We start from the raw sequence: 20,566 nt of genomic DNA, 5'->3' as shown, positions 1-20,566 counted from the left end.
TATTAATTAATGGAAAACTTGCTTGCAAATGTCAAGTTACCCCCACCCAAGAGAGGCAGAATAGAACCTTCCCATCACGCTTGAATTTCGTCTTTGATCAAGTTGTTTAATAGGGATAAAATTTGAAGGAAGTTGCCAGGTCCGCATACACTATTTTTTTGATATGCCTCTTGGTCCACCATAGGAGAACCACCTTAAATTACTCAAACATCACACATGGTTTCAGGTTAGTGGTTAGTCCATTAATACAAAGTGGGATTTAGATAAGAATTTCCTGCAAGAAATAGCTTTCTAACTAATCATTCCCTCTTTGTTTTTTTCCATTTCATCCTCCAATTTTGCCATGTTGAAAGGTATAAAGAACATTGAATCATTTCTATTACAATATGCCAACACCTTACAAACAATGAATTCAAGTACAGGCATCCCAAAATATCAAAATTTTTATAAGCAGAATAACAAGAGAGGAGTGTGGATGATGGGTTTCTCAGAAAAAGAGACAAAAGAAAGGCTTTCTAAGTCTTAATAAACTAAATAGAACTTCTCAAACCAACAGCAAAGAGATTTATCAAAAAGAAGATATACTGTACACAAGCCTAAAAATAATAGCTAGATTCCACATCATAACAAAGAGTTACAACTGCATAAACCGAGCAAACATGAAGACAAGAGTGCCTCATTCTACAGACAAGTTACCATACTGCCACGGGTTGAATTCAAATGATTTGACATCAACCTCTTCTATGCTATCTGATCTATCCATAGCTGCCCTATGTTCTGCGTATTTACCATTGTATTGGTAGACTTCCAAGTCACCCCATGGTGTAGGTGTAACCTCATCAGTCATATCAAACCATCTCGGTGTAAATTTATGGGCCTTAGCCTCCCGTTCTCTTTTTTCAGCTCTCTGCCTTTCCTCCAACCTGACAAGATTAAGAAAATGTTGGGTTAACACCTTACAATTGAAAGAACTGATTTTGCACCACAATCAATTCGGGGCATTAATCAAGGGTGAGTTAAGAGAGACATACCTGCTCTTTTCAGCACCAGCTTTCAATAGATCACCCTTCTCCAGTGCTAATCTATCAGAGCGTAAACGAGAATCAGATGCTAACAGCTTCTTAGGAGCTGTGTCAAAGCTGTTAAGTTTATGTGCAAAGTATGTATACTGAAATTTATCATTTGCTGGAACATCAGCAACATGCCAGACCTGCATAGCAAAATTAAATAAAATCTGTAGATGAGAAGTAAGTAGTTCCAAGTATTTCTAATTACCAAGTCAAATATCAGCAAACTCAGAGCACCTTGTTAGTTACCAAAAAGGACGTATCCCATCACGAAAATTATCCCAACACTCAACAGACACATCTATGCACACACCCATGCATGCTCACAACTGAGTCACCATCATCCTCGAAAGTCAAATTCTTTGCATGCTGATGGGAATAAATGTAAATAAATAAAAAGCAAACACAAATATGATTGCATTCTGTCTGACTGCTCATACGTAAAAAATGGCATTGGTTCCTATTTTCAAAAATTTAAATTCAGATATGAAAAAAAAATACTGTCAATGGAAAAACTTGTTTGGCTGACTAACTATTCTAGGAAAACACTTATCTGAAAACTTGTTCTCAAGATACCCTATTTTCCGGAGCAGGAAAAAAATGGTTTGCAATTTTATTAAAAACAGATTTCAGTGAAGCAAATAGAGAAACAATTCTTAGTAGACAACATGCCAACAAGAAAATATTCAAAACAAGTATGTAACTGCCATGATCTATCTGACTACAAGCATCTAGTGCACTTCAAGTAAGCATTTGCTACAAGTAATAGCACTTTCACCATTACAGCCATTCTGGCATGCCATGATCAAATTGATATAAGTATAAAGAAGCATAATACCAGGAGGCTAAATGCAAAAATTGCTTAATAGAACTTAACATTGTAGATAGTTATTGACTTTTGTTTCACATAAAAGCAGCATGTGATAAAGGAAGTCCTTACCTCTTTCAATTCTGAGTCTGGAAGAGGTTCACCTTCCAGATCACATGGTTGATAGCTCATTGACTCATTCCACTTCCCTGTCATCAATATTTTGGGCTCTTCAGCAGCATTATAAACATATCCGTCCACTTCATAGCGACCGGCACTGAAATCAAGCACAATTGTTCATCAGTCACAACCAGCAGGTTGCAAGGCCAGTATAAACAAAGCAAATTAAAATCCAATGATGGTTTAAATCCTTGAAGAAACCCACATCCCCCATATATACATTTATATAAAAGAGAGCATGTAGATGACCTAAAATCACTGAATGTGAATATAATGTATATAATGAATTCAAAATTAAGCATTTTCCAACTTCATACAGATACAAAGAAAGATAACAGCAAGTAGAGAGAGAGTATGGACAGACAATTTAATGGGTGAAGTCTAAATACAACTCCAACATGATTGCTTTCAAACATTCCAATTCTAGTCATCCCAGAATTTCCCATTTTCAGAAGCATGTAGGTATTTATGCCACGATATATTTATCAAACACCTACATTTTACATATAGATAGAAGAAAAGCCAATGCTGAGGGAATGGAACCATAAATAGACAGAGATAGAAACAGGTTAAATACCCAAACCAGCCACATGGTTGAAAAAATAGAACAACTTTGTCCCCAGTGGTCAAATTCGTCATTATCATCTCCCCAGGTGAATCAACCCAAGTCCGTCCAAAAATCAGATTGTTAACCTTTGTGGGTGGTGGCACTAGATCTAAAACCACGCCATCTCTTTTAAGAGTTACACGCGTTCTGCAAAAGAGTTAACAGATCTCAATTTCTACACTATTTAAAGATCTCAATTGTAATCAAATTAAACATCAAACAATGCTAAAAGTTGATAAACAAAGAAATGTTGTCAACTATGATGAAACCCTTCATTGAAAGTCAACCAATAGAATTACCAAATAAGATGGACAGATGCCACGCATCAAGATAGGATCTTAAATCTACCAATACATGAATACAACAATAAACAGATAACAACTGGTTTTCTTACTTTGCCCAAAGGCATACTCGCACAATGTTAGGGAAAAAAGTAATTGGGACAAAGTAAAAATTTAAGAAAGTTGCTACACCATGTTTGGAAGGTGGAGAGAACATGTTGGGAAAGGAAAGTAAGAGCAAATAACTAAAGAATTTTCCCCTGGCCCACAAAATCCAATCTATTAATCAAGTAATGCAAACACAATGTAGACTTAAAACTTAAAGACATGACAAAATGCAAGGGAAAAAATGGAAGTATCATTGCAGGTATTACCTTCCAACTGGGTAAACATCAACAGAGTTCCCTAAAAATTTAGTCTTCAACTTTGATGTGATGTCATAAGTAAAATGCTCATTTTCAGCATGGCCAGCACCCATCGGGGGATGATGGCTCACCTAATATTAAGACATGGTGAGATAATCAGCAATGGAAACAATACAGAATAGAAAACAACATTAAATGAAGCCTCTTTGGACACGTGAGCTGTATACAGATCAAATACATCCAGAATGAATCAATTTGGATGAAAGGCACCTTTGCAAATCTTGTACTTGCAAGAATGCATCAGATATTTAAAGCAAAGATAGGAATGAAACAGGTGTTCAAGAAAAAAGTGAAAAATTGAAGACTCACCTGCTCTGAAATAAATGTAATCCCACCATGATTAATCATCTCATAAGTCTCCCCAAGAATGGGATTAAAAGGTTTCCACGTTCGTTGTAAGGCATAGTAGACAGAGATAGCCCATGACGCTACACCGGATGGTACAAAGTCAGTTCATTATGCCAACAATACTTGAATGAGGCTCATAAAAATTCAATGCAAAAGCAAACTACTCACAAGTATACACCAAACGGATGTAAGGATCCTCGCATTCATCCGCTAGATCTAACAAGTAGGAGTATTCCATCAACTGTGATAGGCAGGACAATTTAGAAAACAGTGCAGACTATATGGAGTGTCCATAACATTGAATCATAAAATGAAACAAACAGATAGGCACAAACCTCTGCCATTTTTTGAAGCATGGTCATTGGCTCAAAAATAATGACAGGAAGTGTCACCATAGATGTAACATCTGAGCCTATGTACTTCTGCATCATTTTCCAGTAGCCATCTCGTTCCTATATAGAACATTATCCAGCTCAAAATATTAGCATGTACTAACCACAAATAGGGTACAAGGTCAATTCACAATCAAACAAGCATAAAGCAGAAAAGGATTAATGAACAGAAAACAAAAGGTGCAAAGAAGGGGGCAAGGAAAAAAAAGACTGGACAAAAGCCAGACTGCACTTCTCTAGCACATAAAGACCACGACGCTAGTTTCAAACTGACAAATAAGGGCAACACCAAAACATAGTGTTAAACACAGTATATGATATGATGATGAGCATCGTGTACATAACCGACGTTAGGACTCCGATTGGATAAAAAGAGAATTAAACTGTGAAGAATTGGGGAAGCAACAAAGGCATCATACCTCCTGCTCCCATCTTCCTTTCTGAGCTTCCTCCTCTGCGTCATGTTTGCCACCCTCAGGATTTATGACTTCTACTCCTTCATAACCCAGTAACCTGGAGATATTGAAAATAAAGTATACTCAACCAATTGAGGCCGTTAAGCACAGAAAGCCCAGATACTGAATTCAAAACTTAACACCCCAATTACACGGGTATTATGAAAAGCTTAAAAATTAAATCTTGAATTGGTGTCCCACGATGAATAGCTTAAAACTAGCAATTGACAAAAGTTCAAAAACAAAAGAAAGAGAAGAGGAAAACTGGAATTACCCATTAACAGATCTGTGCATAGCGTTGCCAAACATGGACAAGCCAGAGGTCATGGCAGCAAAAAAGCCTTTACTTTGATTGTCATTAGGAGTAGCCATTTTTTCCTGTAGGAATAAAAAGCTTTGTTTTGTTGATTCTGAAATCAGTTTTTCGAACTCAAATGCTCAGCCGGCGGTAAAAGAGGCAAGGCCGGCTCCTTAAAAGGAAAGAAATTAATTGGAGTCGTCGATTTGGACCAAGAAGAAATAGAGAAGTCAAGAGTGTGAAATGAAATGGAGAATAGAAGAATCTGTGATTTTTCAAAAGATAAACGACTGCTTGTGAAAGTCGAAACTGGTTGGCGCTTTCGCAACTCGCTTTTTCGTTGTCCCTTGTCAGCTGGGATTTATTCCCGTTTAGATTATAAATATTAACGTTAAACTACGATAATATAAAAGTTTGATAAAAAAAAAATCATAATTAAATATTTTTTAATTTAAAATAATTTTTTAAAATGATGCTAATGATCGTTTCATTAAAAATTCAACGCATTTATCATTAACTAAAATAAAAACTTTAGTGCAAGTAAATACAGATTTGAGATATACTCACTCCTCTTTATATGATATTTATCCCCACGATATAAATTATAGAAATTAAATTATTTAATAATTTAAAATTTTATAATTAAAATCGTTCTTATCGATAATAGAATTATGATATTTAATTTAAGAAACTTAATTTATTGAGAGTTATTATTATTATTTTTATTTAAAAGTTCAATTTAAATACTAAATTTTTATATTTATTATAAACATTATATAATAAAATATAACTATTGAAAATAAAGTATTAAAGTGAGAGTAGTGTAGTTACATTCTATAAATATTGAAAAATCAAATTATAAAACAATATTAAATAATTTTAATAAATAGTAAAATAATAAAAATTAAATTAGACATATAAAAATTTAATTTTATATAGTATAAATATTTAGTTCGATATATTGCGAAAAATAAAATATATCATTATTAGTAATATTATTATCTTAATTTTTATTATTTAAATTATTATTTTCTTAAAAATTTTATTTTTAAAAATTGAAGCCTTTGAGATTAAATGCATTATTGAAAAATTTTTATATTTTTTTATAAATTTATTTATGTAAAAATATTATATGTTAATTTATATTTCACTTTTATTTTTTATTTTTAATTAATGAAATATTTTTTTATAAAAAATAAATTACTGTAATTTATTTTATATTAATTAAATAGTAAATATAAACTTTACGCCATTTTGCCATTTCAAATCTAATTTCACTTTTAAAGATAATTTTACATTATTATTATAATATTATCTATTTAAATATCTCTTATATTAAACCTATTTATATATAAGTAATATATAAGTTAAAATCTTCTAAAAAGCTTGCCATGTGGCATTACAAGAAAAGAGCTTGCCATGTAAGATTACAAGTGGTATTTATTTATAAAATATAATTAATTTAATTTTATTAAATTTTCTTTATTTTTAATTATAATTATTTAATCGTTTTCAATTATGATAAAATTATAAATTTTCTAATTATAAAATATAATTAATTTCATTTAATTAAATTTTCTCTATTTTTTATTATAAGTATTTAATTACTTTCCATTATGATAAAACTATTAATTCTCTAATTAGAAAAAATTGTTTTCTCACATTTTGTTCTTAAATTTTTTTTCTCCAATTTGCTTTTATTTTTATTATTTTTTATTCAAAATTTATTAGTTTCAATCATAAAAAATTATTTATATTTCTACTTATTTTTTATAGTTTATAATATTAGAAAGAGTCTGTTGAATATTGAAAGATAGTAACTTGTGTCAAAATTATTTAAGGATAGTGTAACTATGCCCCAAATTAATATTTTGATTATTTATCATTTTATTATTTGTTCAACAAAATTATTTTTCAATTTTAGTTAATAATTATATTTTTATGCAGAAATCATTTCTCAATTATATTTTTATATAGTCATAACATTTCAAAGATGGATAATAAATATTATTATAAATATAAGTAAAGTTGATTGAAAAAATAAGTTATAATATCAAAATTATAGGTATATATTTGTAAAATTTATTAGATTAATAGAAATGATTATATATATATATATATATAATTTTTATGAAATTTGTATATTTTATATCATAAATTTATGTAGAGTAATAATAATTTTTTGAAAAATTTTTTCACAAAAAAATATATCATATTAACAGAGAAATAGTTTTAACACTTTGCAAAAATATAAAGTTATAGTATTTTTGAAAATAATATAATAAAATATTATTTTTAATTAATAATAATGTTATACATTTTTATTATTATTAAATTTAAATAATTCAATTCATTGTTATTAATTTAAAATAATATTCTCAAAAAAATTTAAAATATTTTTTATTATATTAATTACAAAAAATACTATATTTATATATTATTGGAAATAATAATATTTTTCATTAATTTAATATATTTTATGTAAAGTATTAAAAAAATAAATATTACTTTACATAAATTTATAAGATAAAATATAAAATTTTATAATGTTTAAATTGTTTTTGTGAATAAAGTAATTATTATATTTTAAACATAGTAATCATAAAAATTATAGTCAATTAATACATAAAAAGAATTAGATAAGGTATTTTAATTAACTATACTATAAATTAATTAAAATTTACTATCATAATAGTTAAAATTTATTAAAATAAATTAAATAAGAGAGAAATTTAAATAAAAAGTAATTTAATAATAATAATAATAATTATTATTATTGAAATAATATTTAAAAATTAAAATTATATACTAACTCATTTATAGTATGGACATTTTGTTAGTTAATAATATGATTGAATAATTGTTAAAACACGATAATTTTATTAGAATATGGGTATTGAATTGAATTGATTTGTGAAAAATTTAACAATGAACCTAAAGTTAAGGGTGCTAAGTATAAAAGCACGTGCAGCGCACTAAAGCAGGAATATGCCAAGTGCATAAACAAATTTCCACCAAGGAACCCATAAAATAATAATAATGCAACCAATCTCCACGACCCAATTTACAGGGAGGCAATTCAATTTTTATTTTCTTCCTCAAATCCAATCTCTCTCTCCAACAAAATCCAACCCTAGTTCGTCTTCACTGCCGCCTTCAACAATCCTTTCAACCCACAATACCCAAATCCAAACTGAAAATTCATTTCTAGAAGGACTTTGTTGTTTGCTGTAGATTCGATTTTCTTTCTTTTTTGTTGGGAAAGTTCTATTTTTTGGTGGTTTGACCAGCAATGAAAGAAGGTAAATCGACTAAATTGAATAATCACCAGCTACAGCAACATCAAAACGGCCACTTGTCTCCTTTCAAATTTGCTAAATTGTTGGATCCAGAGGCTTCTTGGGACAAGGTTACTTCCTTTCTAATCTTCAGTTTCTACATATATATATATATATATATATATATATATATATATATTATTTCTCTTTGTTAATTTCTTAATATTCAAGTAATCAGTTTTATTGGGATTGAGTAAATAACTAGGTATAGAATCATTGTGGAGTCAAGTGCCAGTTCCGCAACTGAAGTCTGCAGTCTGGTATCTTTTAGCGTAATAGTGGTTTTGGAGTTAAACCCATTAATCCAAATGGGAATCTGTGATAGATGTACAATGCCTGAGTGCAAAAGTGGATGGTGAGGAATAGGGCCTTTATCAACATAATTTGAAGTTATTGATTATTAATGTGTGTGTGCATATATATATATGTGTATTTTTTTTTTTCTCAGGATCAATTGGGTGATGTCTTGCATTGGATTAGGCAAATAGTGGCCCTTGTGTGTGGATTGCTTTGGGGTGCCATACCTGTGGTTGGGGGCATATGGATTGCCGTGTAAGTTGGAGCTTGTACAGCCTTTTATTCTGTTTGCTAACTGTATAATTTTGCAAATTCTTTTTGAAATGCTATTTCCAGTTACCTTTCACAGTGTTTCTATTCAAAGAAATTTTAATAAATCCCCTAACTGTTCATACTATATAACTAAGTCAGGAGATGGATATGTATTGAAGCTGAGATTGCAACTTGCAAGCTCAGATGACATAAAAATTTATGTTACTTTTGTTTATGTTCTTGATGTCAGTATTCGAAGAACTTGCTGTTAAGTTTGGGTGGTGTAGTAGGCTATGAATATGGTATTTAGACGCCCAGGGTACTTGACTTCTATTTAGTTCGTTTTTTTTTATGGGATAGTGTTTTTTGGTCTATTGATGGTCCACTGAATACAACTATTAAATAAATATCAAAAAAATCCCAAAATGTTTATTTAAGCCCTCTAACATGACAGGTTAAAATGACTGACACCAGGTTGTGTCTTTGAATATATATGGACATTTTTATCATACTGTGGATGATTTTACCTGTTTCATGCCATCTTTATCATGTATATCTGGGGATTTGATTTTTTTATCATTATAGGAGCCATACATGGAAAAGGTAATGATAAATGGAAAAGTTAATGATATGAGTGGATAATCAGATGCCCTTATTTAGCTTCACCAAAATCAGATTGTTGTATCTAGGTTAGATAGCTAAACCAATAGCCTGTTGAGGATGCCTCCAGAAGGAGGCTCTCCCATTCTTTCTGAAAATAAAAAGGGTTACGAAAAGGGTTAAGGTTGTCAAGGTTATGTGTCTTTTTATTTCTTGAAGCACAAAGTGCAAAAAAGTTGCACAATTTTGAAATTAATTAGTTAATTGAATATTATAAAATGAGTTGCTAGAGCTAGCTGTGAGTAAGTTGCCATTCACGTGATGATAACACGGCATTAGTTCTAGCTAAATGCAATAATGTTGGCAGGATTCAATTTTATGCTTTCATGTTAATTTTGTTAATGAAGCTCTAGTTCTGAATCACGTGGATTAATCTAGGAAGACACACCTCTAGAGTCAAGTGTTTTAGCTGAAATAAGCTGGAAGAATTCACTTTTTACTCAAGATTCTAGATATTTGAGAAATAGGAATAAATGCTTTACCTATGGATCCTTGCATTGGTACTCCATTAAATTAAACTTAACTTATGTCCTTGAAGTATTAAATGGGGTGTTTTGGTCATGCGAGTCAAAGATTTCCACATATTTAAGTTGTGATACAGTTGAATTTGAAGGAGTTAAAAGAGCATAAAAGAAAGTGGAGTTTAAATCCGTGGGGCTATAATATGGTTCTCATAGGAGCTGTTCTAGCCAAATGGATGCTTACAGTTCTTTCATAATAAATTGAATATCTGATGCATAATTATCTATAAGAGTTAGCTAGGGCTTGATGGTTGAGCAACATATTTTATGGGTAGAGGACTGGGGCATTATAAAGTTGGCTTCATATGTTCTTGGAAAGTTAGTTGCTTGGTTTGGAGGGCCTTTTCTACATGTATGGGCTTGCCTTTGGGAGTTCACAAAAGGCATCAGTAATGTGAATCTCCCATCTAATGGTGTCAAGGAAAATTAGCCTCTCGAAAATTGAGCTACATAGGAACTAGGTGGGAGATCTACCTGTCAATAGGATTGTTTTCCTTCTGCAACTTTTTTCTCACTACCTTTTCATGTGATGCTTCTTGATGTGAGGAAAAATGTTTCAGAAAGACCCTCTATTGGCAGGATAAATGAAGATTTTATAATTGGATTTTGGTGCTTTAAGTTCAGAAGATTGTTTAGTTGGACCCTTGATTATACAGATTCAGTGATTCACGGCAATGAACCTTGATTCTTCAAATCTTGCTTGATTTTTTAATCATCTTTGAGAAAGGAAAGAATTGGGGAGAGGGAAAGGGGGGGCACGGGCGGTGTTGATAGCAACATTATAAGGGGAACATGACCTAAATAAAAAAGAATAAGGGACACATGGCTTAAATCAGATTACATGGTAAATAGTTAGAAGATTACTGCTCAGATATAAATCTGCATACACCTCATTTATTTCAGATTTAAACATTGCAAATTTCTAATAAAAATGTAATCATTTCCTACTTTCCTTTTTCTCCGTATTTTGATTTACTGCCTTTTCATATTACTGCACCTAATTATAAATTTTCAAGAACAGGGCAATGAACTAAACTGAAATTCTTTTCCCAGAAACACCTCTCCCTCTCTTTTCAGTTAGACAGTTATTTGGAGAACATATATTTTTATCCCATAACAAACTGCACTCTAGGTAACATTGAGGTGAACCGTGTAAGAAATTTTATTAGGGATCACCATTAAATATAATGGGACAAGGTGAAGGTAGATATTATAGGAGTGGTTTAGATGCACAATGGGGAGTGTTTTCCCTCTGTGGTGTACAAGTAAGAGGGTGAATTGGAGTGGTTTAGAATCTTTAGATGGGCAACTTAGCAATAGGAGGATGAATTGGAGTGGTGTTCAAGTTCTTGCCTTTGGACAGATCAAGCTTCTTTAAAATTGAACATAGGCACAGTGGACAATATTCAGACTTGCATTGTCAATTTGATGCTAGTTTTCGTAAATAGAGTAGATGAGTTTGTTTTTTTGGCATTCATGTGAGCTAAAATGTCTGCTTCCTGTGTAGGAATAATTCAAATTGTATGTTTGACCTAATGGGAATGCAGAATACTGACATTGCACCAAGCACCAATACACACATGAAGATATGTAAATATTTTATATGGAAATTTCATGTGATTGCATTTCTAAAAATCTTTGTTGTTTTCTATTTCAATGGTGAATTCTGTGCTAAAGTTCTGCTGCTGATTTTGGTATGGCAGTTTTCTCTTGATATCTTCTGGGATTATATATGGTTATTATTCAATGATATTAAAGGTTGACGAGGAAGATTTTGGTGGTCATGGTGCTCTCCTTCAAGAGGGGCTTTTTGCTTCTATTACTCTCTTTCTGGTACTTGAGCTCTTCTTCATTATTTCTTTATCTTTCAAGGTAATCCTGCCTTCAAGCATTTTAAATTTAGTAATGAAATTAACAAACCTACTTTATCTTTTCTCTGTTCTTCAGCTCTCATGGATTCTAGTATATAGCTTGGCACACTTCTGATTCGCTTGGTACACCAATTTGGCTGGCTTGTGCGTTCACTGGGTTAAATCGTTGTGTGATCTTAATCAGTTGTATGAGGCACCGTTACTTATGCTCTGAAAAAAATGAGAAAGTTCTTGCCATTATTATCACTTAGCTATTCCATGATTGTGTAACATCTTGATTTTGGGGTGCATGAAAAATGCAAACTTCTCGTTGATGATAAATCAGTGTTTTAGTTCAGGGTTGTCATAAATGTCTCACCAGAGGTTGCAATTTATGGGTTGCACATCTGGCAAGCAAAATTCTGAATTGGTTCATTTTGAATGATTAATGCAGCTTGTAGATAGGAAGTATTATTTGTTTTTCTTCCAGATTAGGCATCTGTGGAAACGGCAACTGGGTTTCTATTCCTAATTGTATTTTCTGGGAGTGCTTGAAAGGAATGTGATGCAAAGCCGAATGCATGAAAATGGAACTTTTTAGAAAAGAAAAAGTCGATTTTAATTTGAAATTGAACTAGTGAATTTCGATCTGGTTTAAAATTAATTTTGATAAATTTAATTATGATTTTAGGTTAAACTGGTTTGATTCTAATTTCAAATCAGGTCGAGTATACCTTGGCGGGTCTTATTTGCAATTTCTTAAAAATATTTTTAATTTTATCAAATTTCACTTATTTTGATAAAGTAATTGCAATTTTACTTACCGTGCCTAGTCAAAATTGTAAACAAAATATTTTTATGTTACTAATTAAAATAAAATCTTGTAGTTTTGAAAATTGATTTTCTTTTTTCTTGAATTTAAATAATTTTTTAATACAATTATCTCTTAATCATTACTATTATTCAACTATCAATTATTATAATTATTATCAGTTATTAGTAACATTATAAATAAATTAAATATTAAAATAAAAATTATCATTATATTATATTATTTATATTATTTATTTTACAATTAAACATAAAAATATGATAATAATTAAATTATAACTTCATCAAATGTAATGTGGTATTAAATGTATCCAAAATCAAGCATGAAGTCGAAAATATGTTTTGCTTGTTGTGGCGCGTAAATTTGCAGCCGGAGGTTTGGCATTGCTTTTGCCCTTAACTTTTAAACGCCGTCGCATCAAAATGTGGCAATTGCTCATTTTGGTTTTATGTAATATAATTACGCCGCAAAAATATAATAATAATAATTATATTATAACTTTAATTACAATATATTAGTTCTTTTTATCAAGCATAACCTTATATTAAATACATCCAAAATCAAACATGAAGTCAAAAATATATTTTGCTTGTTTTGGCTCGTAAATTCGTAGCTGGAGGTTTGGCATAGCTTTTGCCCTTTTCTTTTAAACCCATCGCTTCAAAATGTGGCAATTGCTCATTTTGGTTTTTATGCAATATAACGACGCCGCATATGTTTAATTAGCCACTCTGCGTTTGCCGGGAGTCGAACCCGGGTCTATTGCTTGGAAGGCAATTATCCTAACCCTTGGACTACAAACGCTTGCAATATGATCCCGTTACTTAAATTCTTCAGCACATTTACAAAAAAAAAAAATAATATCTATATATATATATATATATATGTATAGAGAGAGAGAGATGACACCCCCTAAATGCCGTCCTCGCTGCATTGGCAGGAGACCGAAGAATACAAAATTTGATTTTTAATTATTTTTTTTAAAGCATTTGTGTGATTATGTAAATTTTGTACTTCTGGCTAGTGCTTGATATTGGCTCTTCGAATGTTTAGTGTTTTAATTATAGTTAAAATATTATTTTTTTTATTTATATTATTTGATGATATAAAATTTATATTAGTGTTTAAAAATTTAAATTAAATGAGTGGTTAATAAAAAGTTACTCCTATTAACTTTTAAAAATTAAGGAAGCATTTTAAAAAGGTGTAACAAGATGACACAACTGTTTTTATATCTGATAGCTAATTCAATAATTATTTTTAATAAATATTTATATTTTAAATTATTATATAAATAATTAACCACTATCAGCTAATATCTAACTGCTAATACAACAGTTGACAGTTACCAATTTGGCCGAACAAAACCATTAAGCGACTATGTTACAAGATTTAATTTTAATTGGCTTTATTTTTATAATATGAAAATGCATAAATTATCTTGATTGATAATTTTATTAGTTTATATCACTTCCATCTTAAACAAAATCCTTATACCATCTTCAAGAAATATTTCGCTTTTATATAGCAATACCCATTTGATTGCAATTGTGATGCAAATAATTACCAAAATTTCATAACACCAACAACAATTAAATCTGCTCTTCTCATCACTAACCTACCTCTCTCCCTCTCGCACATACATACACATTAAGACATTAAATGGGATTACTAGTTACATTTGTATCGATAGTATCCCCTGTTTCTTTTCTATGTGCATGAGTAGAATTAGGTTCATGGGCATTAACAAAATTTTCAGAATTGTCTCTTGACAAGGTAACTTGGTTGTCATCAATCTTTAAACCCGAATAATAGAAATAAAGCAACAAGAACCTTCAAAGAAATGAGGCTAAAACGAAAGTACCAGAATTTATTAAGGCCCTTTCCATTCATAGGCTTCCCTATTAGTCCTTAGAGATCATGCATGTATATAGTTTTCTTGGCAATCAAATATGTTGATGCAGCGAACCCTCGTTTGTAAATACAAGGGGGGATAGAATCAAAAGGTTTGTTTGTTGAGCAAGAAAATAAATGGGAATTTCGGGGTTTTAAGGATATGAAAAGGAGAAGCAAGAATTGCTTGGAAAGCAAAGGAGAGTGATAAAGGAAGGAAATGGTGGCTTTGAAGAATTCAAGATTTTGATCCATTGTATTAAGGAATGTTCTGTAATTATATACCTGTCCTGTTATGTTATGTTAGCGGAGAATCTAATTGGTTCAATGACTATCTTATACTCCTTTGTTATAAAAACATAATATCATAGGAAACAAAAAATACAGAATTCTTAAAATGTGAGAGTGTTTAGTAAGTTTACTTACTTTTAATTTTTAATTTAAAGTTTATTTTTTTTATAAATCGATTTAAAAAAAATAGTTAATTATTTGATAAAATTATTTAAAAATTAATTTTAAATAATTTAAGTATTTAATTAAATGTGTTTAAAAGTAATTTAATTTGTTAAAATAATACAAAATTATGTAATTTAGTGTTTAATTATTAAAATGAAGATAATATTTATATTTTTAAAAGTTGTTAGGATAATATACTCTTTTATTTTCTCAAAGAGTTATTTTAAAATGAATAGATAAGTTCTATGTAAAAATATTTATTTTAAGTAATTTGTTTAACTAAAAAGCTAAATTAAATAATAAAATACTTGTAACTTTCTAATTATAAATAAATTTGGCCTTTTTATAAGTTAAACTAAACACCGTTTACATTATTTTTTAATTTGTAAAAAGCGAATGCATTTTACTTGTTTTTATATGCATAATAAATAATTAAAATATTTTAAATAATATATATAATTTTATTGTTTTTATTAAACTTTATCAAATTAATTCACAAAATATGATACCACCCTAGTAAAAAAAAATTCTTACAAATCAAATACAATCGGGTGTGATAGGGTGTAACTCATGACCATTCAAGTGTCCAATCTATAAGATGAAAAATACAATAATGAGGTTTAATATATTATAATATACATAAAAGTATCAATGGATTTAAAAAAAAAAATTAAAAGACTCAATATGTGATAATAAAAAAGAATAAATTTACTTTTTTATGAATTAAAAAAGTTAAGGTAAATTATTAGGTTATTATATTTTCACTTTCAGATTATATCTTTTTAGTTTTATGGTGTAATTATTTTTATATGGATATGTGGTGTATGATTTTTTAGTGTACCGAATATATTTTATATAATTTTTTTAAAAATAAAATGATTAATATGTGAAAGTTTTTTTAGTTATTTATATTTTAGAAAATACATAATTTATTAAAGAAAAAAAATTTTGAAATTAACTTTGCATTTCAACCTTAATGAATTGATGGTTTTCTATAAGAATATTCTCAAACTCTAAATAATTGAAACAATAGTTGTGTACTTTTATCCAAGTTAATCATCATTTAAGGTAATAATTATAATTTATTTTAAAGATTAATATTGGATTATTCTAAAAAAAAGATAAATATAAGAATAAATACGATTTTGATATTGATATTGATAATCCATTTTGGAAACACAATATCTTTGTATCAAAACAAAATCGATAAGGCTTATATTTTTCAATGAAAGTACACAACTAATGCTTTGCAAGAAACCCACATAAAAAACGTTACAATTCAATAGCTAGATTCTTATATTTGTTGTGTACACGTAGAATCCTTGCAAAATCAGAAACCTTATCAATAATAATAATAATATGAATTTAGTTGTTGCTATTTATAATTAGTTCAATTTTTTGATTTTTTCTATGATTTTTTTCTTCAGAGGCTATACATCTTCTAATTTACATCTAAATATTTGTTATTATCGAAATAATGAGTGTGTTAAATTAATAATAATTGTTATTTTTTGAATTTATTTTTCAGATTTTCCATTTAATTGTTAAATAAACAAACAGAACACGTTCTTTACCCCCTCCCCTCTCGCACGCAACCATTTTCTCTTCCCATTGTGTGATCTCACCTTTATGACAGGGTATCAGCTAAGACATTAGTTTCTGGATTATGGTGGGAAGAGAGCGAGAGCTGGCTGAGAATGGTGTGGAGGTCAAGGTGCATTCCCAGCAGGGGGACAACGCCGGGCACCCGGTAGGCGCATCATCTACGTTGTTGCCCAAAAGATCAACGCCGTCGCCAGCGGTGCCTTCTCATCATTCTCATCATCAGCAATATGTGTTATCTGCCGATTTCAGGCCGTTCAGGCGGTGGATGCCATGGTTGGTGCCGCTGTTTGTGCTAGCCAATACTGTTCTATTTTTTATTACCATGTATGTCAATGATTGCCCCAAGAACTCGGAGTCTTGTATTGGCAAGTTTCTTGGGAGATTCTCGTTTCAACCCATCAAGGAAAATCCCCTTCTTGGTCCTTCCTCTTCCACGTGAGTGCCTTTTCTCTTGCTTGCTATGTTCACGTCTTCTTATGGAAGTTGCTTTGAAACTTTCAAGATTTTGGGTTGCGATTTGAATATTATGAATCTGAATTTTGAATATTTGATTTTGCATTGCTTGTTTTTGGAATGTGTAGTGGGTGAATATTGGAGATTTTTATTTTTCCCTTGTTGGGCAGGAATCCCAATTGCAATTATTTTGAACTTAGTTGCACTAATTACTATGAGCTTCTTCTGGATTTTCCGACTCATTTAGTTGGAATGCTAAAACTAAATGAATCATTTTTCAATTATTTCTGGTGACTTCGTATTTGTTAACTTAGCACAAAAATCTTTGAAATGTTGGTAGGATTTTCTGATGTTTTATCCAATGTTTGCGCTTTAAATTGTGCCCTTAAGAGTTCTTCATCGCTAACTTTACTGCTTATAGATAATAGATGGAGCTATCTTCTGTTTTATTTGCTTCGGGTCTGGGGAAAGCATAAAGTGTGTTTTTTCTGGGTCTAATATTTTCTAGTATTTGTTTGTTTCTTCAGATTAGAGAAGATGGGAGCTCTAGACGTGGATAAAGTGGTGCATCGGCACCAGGCTTGGCGCCTCATTTCTTGCATATGGTTGCACGCAGGAGTCTTCCATCTGCTCGCGAACATGTTGAGTCTTGTATTTATTGGAATTCGCCTTGAGCAAGAATTTGGGTTTAGTATGCATCTACTTTCTCATTTTCACCATTGTTGTCAATTTTGTCATGCTTTTACATGAAACCTGCTTCATTTATCGTTCTAGTAGTTGCAACTCTCAGAAACAGTTGTATGTGGCTATGTGGTATAGCAATGTATGTGGCAGTACAAGTAAATGATCCTTAGTAGTAGTTCTTTCTGGTGGATGCAAGAATTAATGATAATTTGTTCGGTCTTTTTAAGTTTAGGTATCAAATTGATAACAGAGAAGTTACTAGGTGCATTGGGATTATCTATGTATATGACAATACAAGTAAATAATCCTTAGTAGCAGTTCTTTCTGGTGGATGCAAGAATTAATTATAAATCATTCAGTCATTTTAAGTTTAGGTATCAAATTAATAACAGAGAAGTTACCAGGTGGTTTATAGATGGATAAATGAAACATAATTGTGTACTCTACTGAATTTAAATACTGAAAATATATCTGAGTGCTGTCTGTTATTTGTTGTCTACTTTGAGTCGGAAGTTTTTGAAGAAATTGTATGATATTTGCAGTCATGTGAACATCTGTTAATCTGACCCTGTGATGGTAATTATGAAGTTGCTTTCATTGATAAAATACTTGATTCAATCACAGTGCACAAATTTAAAAATATAAAAAACTTACTCAAAAACACTAGAAAAGTAACACATTCAATGGCTGGGCTGTTTCAGACTGCGCTTATATATAAGAAATATCCAGAGTAGATCAGCAGCTTCATGAATGTGTATAAAGGATGATAATTTGAAGAGGAGGTGGGTAGGAGAGGAAGTCTCTGAACTTGTGTGCAGCATTGGATCTTTTTGTTATTTTTGGTTGAAGATTAGCTAACACTTATCAAGCACAAATTATAATTTCTTTGATTTACATTTTTACAGTCCGAATTGGGTTGGTCTATGTTATTTCTGGTTTTGGTGGGAGTTTGTTGTCAGCTCTTTTTATTCAGATGGGTATCTCCGTTGGTGCCTCTGGTGCACTTTTTGGCCTACTTGGAGGCATGCTTTCAGAGCTGATTACAAACTGGACCATATATGCAAATAAGGTGCATTCAGTTACTCTGGAATGAAACATAGTTTCCTAGTAAATATCTCACCACTTGAAGAATGCAATATTTGGGACCAAGCTAACTTACATATATGGATTTTCATGTGCAGTTGGCAGCATTATTGACTCTTGTTTTGATCATCATAATAAATTTAGCAGTTGGAATCCTTCCACATGTGGATAACTTTGCCCATATTGGAGGATTTCTTTCTGGTTTTCTTCTCGGATTTGTGTTGTTAATTCGGCCCCAGTTTGGATGGGTTAACCAAAAGGCTTGTCCTCCAGGATACATTGCACCTCCATCTAAATCTAGACACAAGACATATCAGTATGTACTGTGGGTTGTCTCTCTGATACTATTGATTGTTGGGTAAGTTATTTTTATGTTTGGGATTTTGTTTACTTATTTGATTGTATGTATATTTATTTTAATGGTTGCTGTGATTAAAAAAAGTTCCTTTTTTAGCATATGGATAAAACTAGCCGGGTGAGATATAAATAAGCCTAGCAAGTAGTTACTCTTCTTAATTAGATTTTGATATTATCATTGATTGGATCTTTTTTACCATGCATGGTCACCTTGTGGCAGATTGTCCAATTGATTATGTTGCGAAAATGAGATGATTAAGAGAAGGCTTCCTTAGTTGTTATTTACCATATATAATTGAGATCGTCATATTGACAAATTCACAAATGTTTTGTCAGGCATTGGTAGAATATTCAGGAGTCTTCTTAACAGACTTATTGTGCTCTTTTCCAGATTTACTGCTGGGTTGCTTGCACTCCTTCGAGGGGCGGATTTGAATAATTACTGTTCTTGGTGTCATTATTTGAGCTGTGTCCCTACCTCATTATGGAGCTGCAAGTGGCAGAATTTTTCTTGTGAGGTAACTGATATCTCCGCTCTCTCTGCTCCCTTGTTCTTTGTTGGTTTGGAAAAGGCCCAATAATTGACTTTAGAGAGGAAAAAACTGTTATTGAAAGTAAATATAGGGAATTAATTTGTCATTTAACTAAAATTTTGAAAGCCATATATTTATTGAGATAAGTCAGGCCTTATATGGCCGATGTGCATTCTCCAATGTTTTTGGTGCTACAGGGTCTGATTCTTCTTCTTGTGTCAATTATATCTCTGATCAAACAAAATTATTAGCGTTTCATGGTGCTTATATTGTTGTTTTACTTTTCTGATTTCTTGTCCACTTCTGTACCTTATTGTTGTCCTTCCAGTCAAGCCAACTTGGAAATTATTTCAACTTGACATGCTTGAACAATGGGAAAAGCCACCTCTATCTACTATCAGATGATTCGTCTTCCCAAGTTCAGCAGTTGTGCTCTCAGCTTTGCAGTTGACGCGCTCAGATGCAAGATTGTAGAGGGTTGGTATAATCTTCTTGTTTAACAAAAAAAAGTTGTATATGATTCATTCTCCTGTAACCTCAAAGTAATGGATTAATTTCATGAAAATTATTCATTTCTTTTTAATTGCTTCCGTTATTTTAAATTGGGTTAACTGCAACCGAAAGAACTGGTTCATTAGCAGAATAGAAACGACCTTGATGTTTGATTTAGCACACAATTTACAGAATTGTGTCATAACTAGTCATAGCTGGATGAATCAACTTTAGCCCTCCTCCATCTGCTGCTTCTTTTGGTTCTTTTGTTGAAGGAGTTCATTATTTATAACCAATTGCATGGCTGCATAGGCTACTTAAATATGTATGGTAACTGGTGAGCCTGTAAACCAGTTTGGCAAGGTAAATGTGGATAGAAAATTTCAAATTTAAGGATGT

The 20,566-nt window shown here is 31.0% G+C and overlaps 3 protein-coding genes and 1 non-coding gene across 6 annotated transcripts; 2 read left to right on the top strand and 2 right to left on the bottom strand.

Annotated features, from left to right (window-relative positions):
• Window positions 1-421: 421 nt before the first annotated feature.
• LOC110640594 (oxysterol-binding protein-related protein 3C) lies at window positions 422-5,251 on the bottom strand. 2 transcript variants are annotated; one of them, XM_021791941.2, is made up of 10 exons: window positions 4,838-5,251; window positions 4,528-4,621; window positions 4,052-4,168; window positions 3,885-3,957; window positions 3,678-3,796; window positions 3,318-3,439; window positions 2,633-2,809; window positions 2,008-2,152; window positions 1,032-1,210; window positions 422-923 (listed from the first exon to the last, which is right to left on the bottom strand). In XM_021791941.2, exons 1-10 carry the CDS (start codon window positions 4,933-4,935, stop codon window positions 677-679), a joined length of 1,371 nt encoding a protein of 456 aa, XP_021647633.2. In that variant the 5' UTR covers window positions 4,936-5,251; the 3' UTR covers window positions 422-676. The 2 variants fall into 2 exon arrangements, with proteins under 2 accessions (XP_021647633.2, XP_058008971.1); XM_058152988.1 differs by lacking the exons at window positions 422-923; window positions 1,032-1,210 and adding an exon at window positions 1,225-1,436.
• Window positions 5,252-7,877: 2,626 nt separating this feature from the next.
• On the top strand, window positions 7,878-12,268 carry LOC110640608 (uncharacterized). Of its 2 annotated transcripts, none has more exons than XM_058152987.1 (4): window positions 7,878-8,270; window positions 8,648-8,751; window positions 11,437-11,519; window positions 11,633-11,762. In XM_058152987.1, the coding sequence occupies exons 1-4, from the start codon at window positions 8,154-8,156 to the stop codon at window positions 11,641-11,643; spliced, it is 315 nt and encodes a 104-aa protein (XP_058008970.1). In that variant the 5' UTR covers window positions 7,878-8,153; the 3' UTR covers window positions 11,644-11,762. The 2 variants fall into 2 exon arrangements, with proteins under 2 accessions (XP_058008970.1, XP_021647667.2); XM_021791975.2 differs by lacking the exon at window positions 11,437-11,519 and adding an exon at window positions 11,877-12,268 and having other exon boundaries at window positions 7,883-8,270.
• A 1,075-nt stretch (window positions 12,269-13,343) lies between these two features.
• On the bottom strand, window positions 13,344-13,415 carry TRNAG-UCC (transfer RNA glycine (anticodon UCC)). Its single transcript has one exon. It is a non-coding gene; the product is annotated as a tRNA-Gly (tRNA).
• A 2,994-nt stretch (window positions 13,416-16,409) lies between these two features.
• Window positions 16,410-20,352, top strand: LOC110640593 (RHOMBOID-like protein 1). Its single transcript, XM_021791940.2, has 6 exons — window positions 16,410-17,000; window positions 17,546-17,709; window positions 18,608-18,771; window positions 18,884-19,143; window positions 19,534-19,660; window positions 20,004-20,352. The coding sequence occupies exons 1-6, from the start codon at window positions 16,627-16,629 to the stop codon at window positions 20,124-20,126; spliced, it is 1,212 nt and encodes a 403-aa protein (XP_021647632.2). The 5' UTR covers window positions 16,410-16,626; the 3' UTR covers window positions 20,127-20,352.
• The last annotated feature ends 214 nt before the right edge of the window (window positions 20,353-20,566 follow it).

This window comes from Hevea brasiliensis, chromosome 9 (genome assembly GCF_030052815.1).
Source record: "Hevea brasiliensis isolate MT/VB/25A 57/8 chromosome 9, ASM3005281v1, whole genome shotgun sequence".
Lineage (NCBI taxonomy): Eukaryota > Viridiplantae > Streptophyta > Magnoliopsida > Malpighiales > Euphorbiaceae > Hevea > Hevea brasiliensis.
Note: the sequence above shows the minus strand (reverse complement) of the source record. Positions and strands in the feature narration are given on the sequence as shown.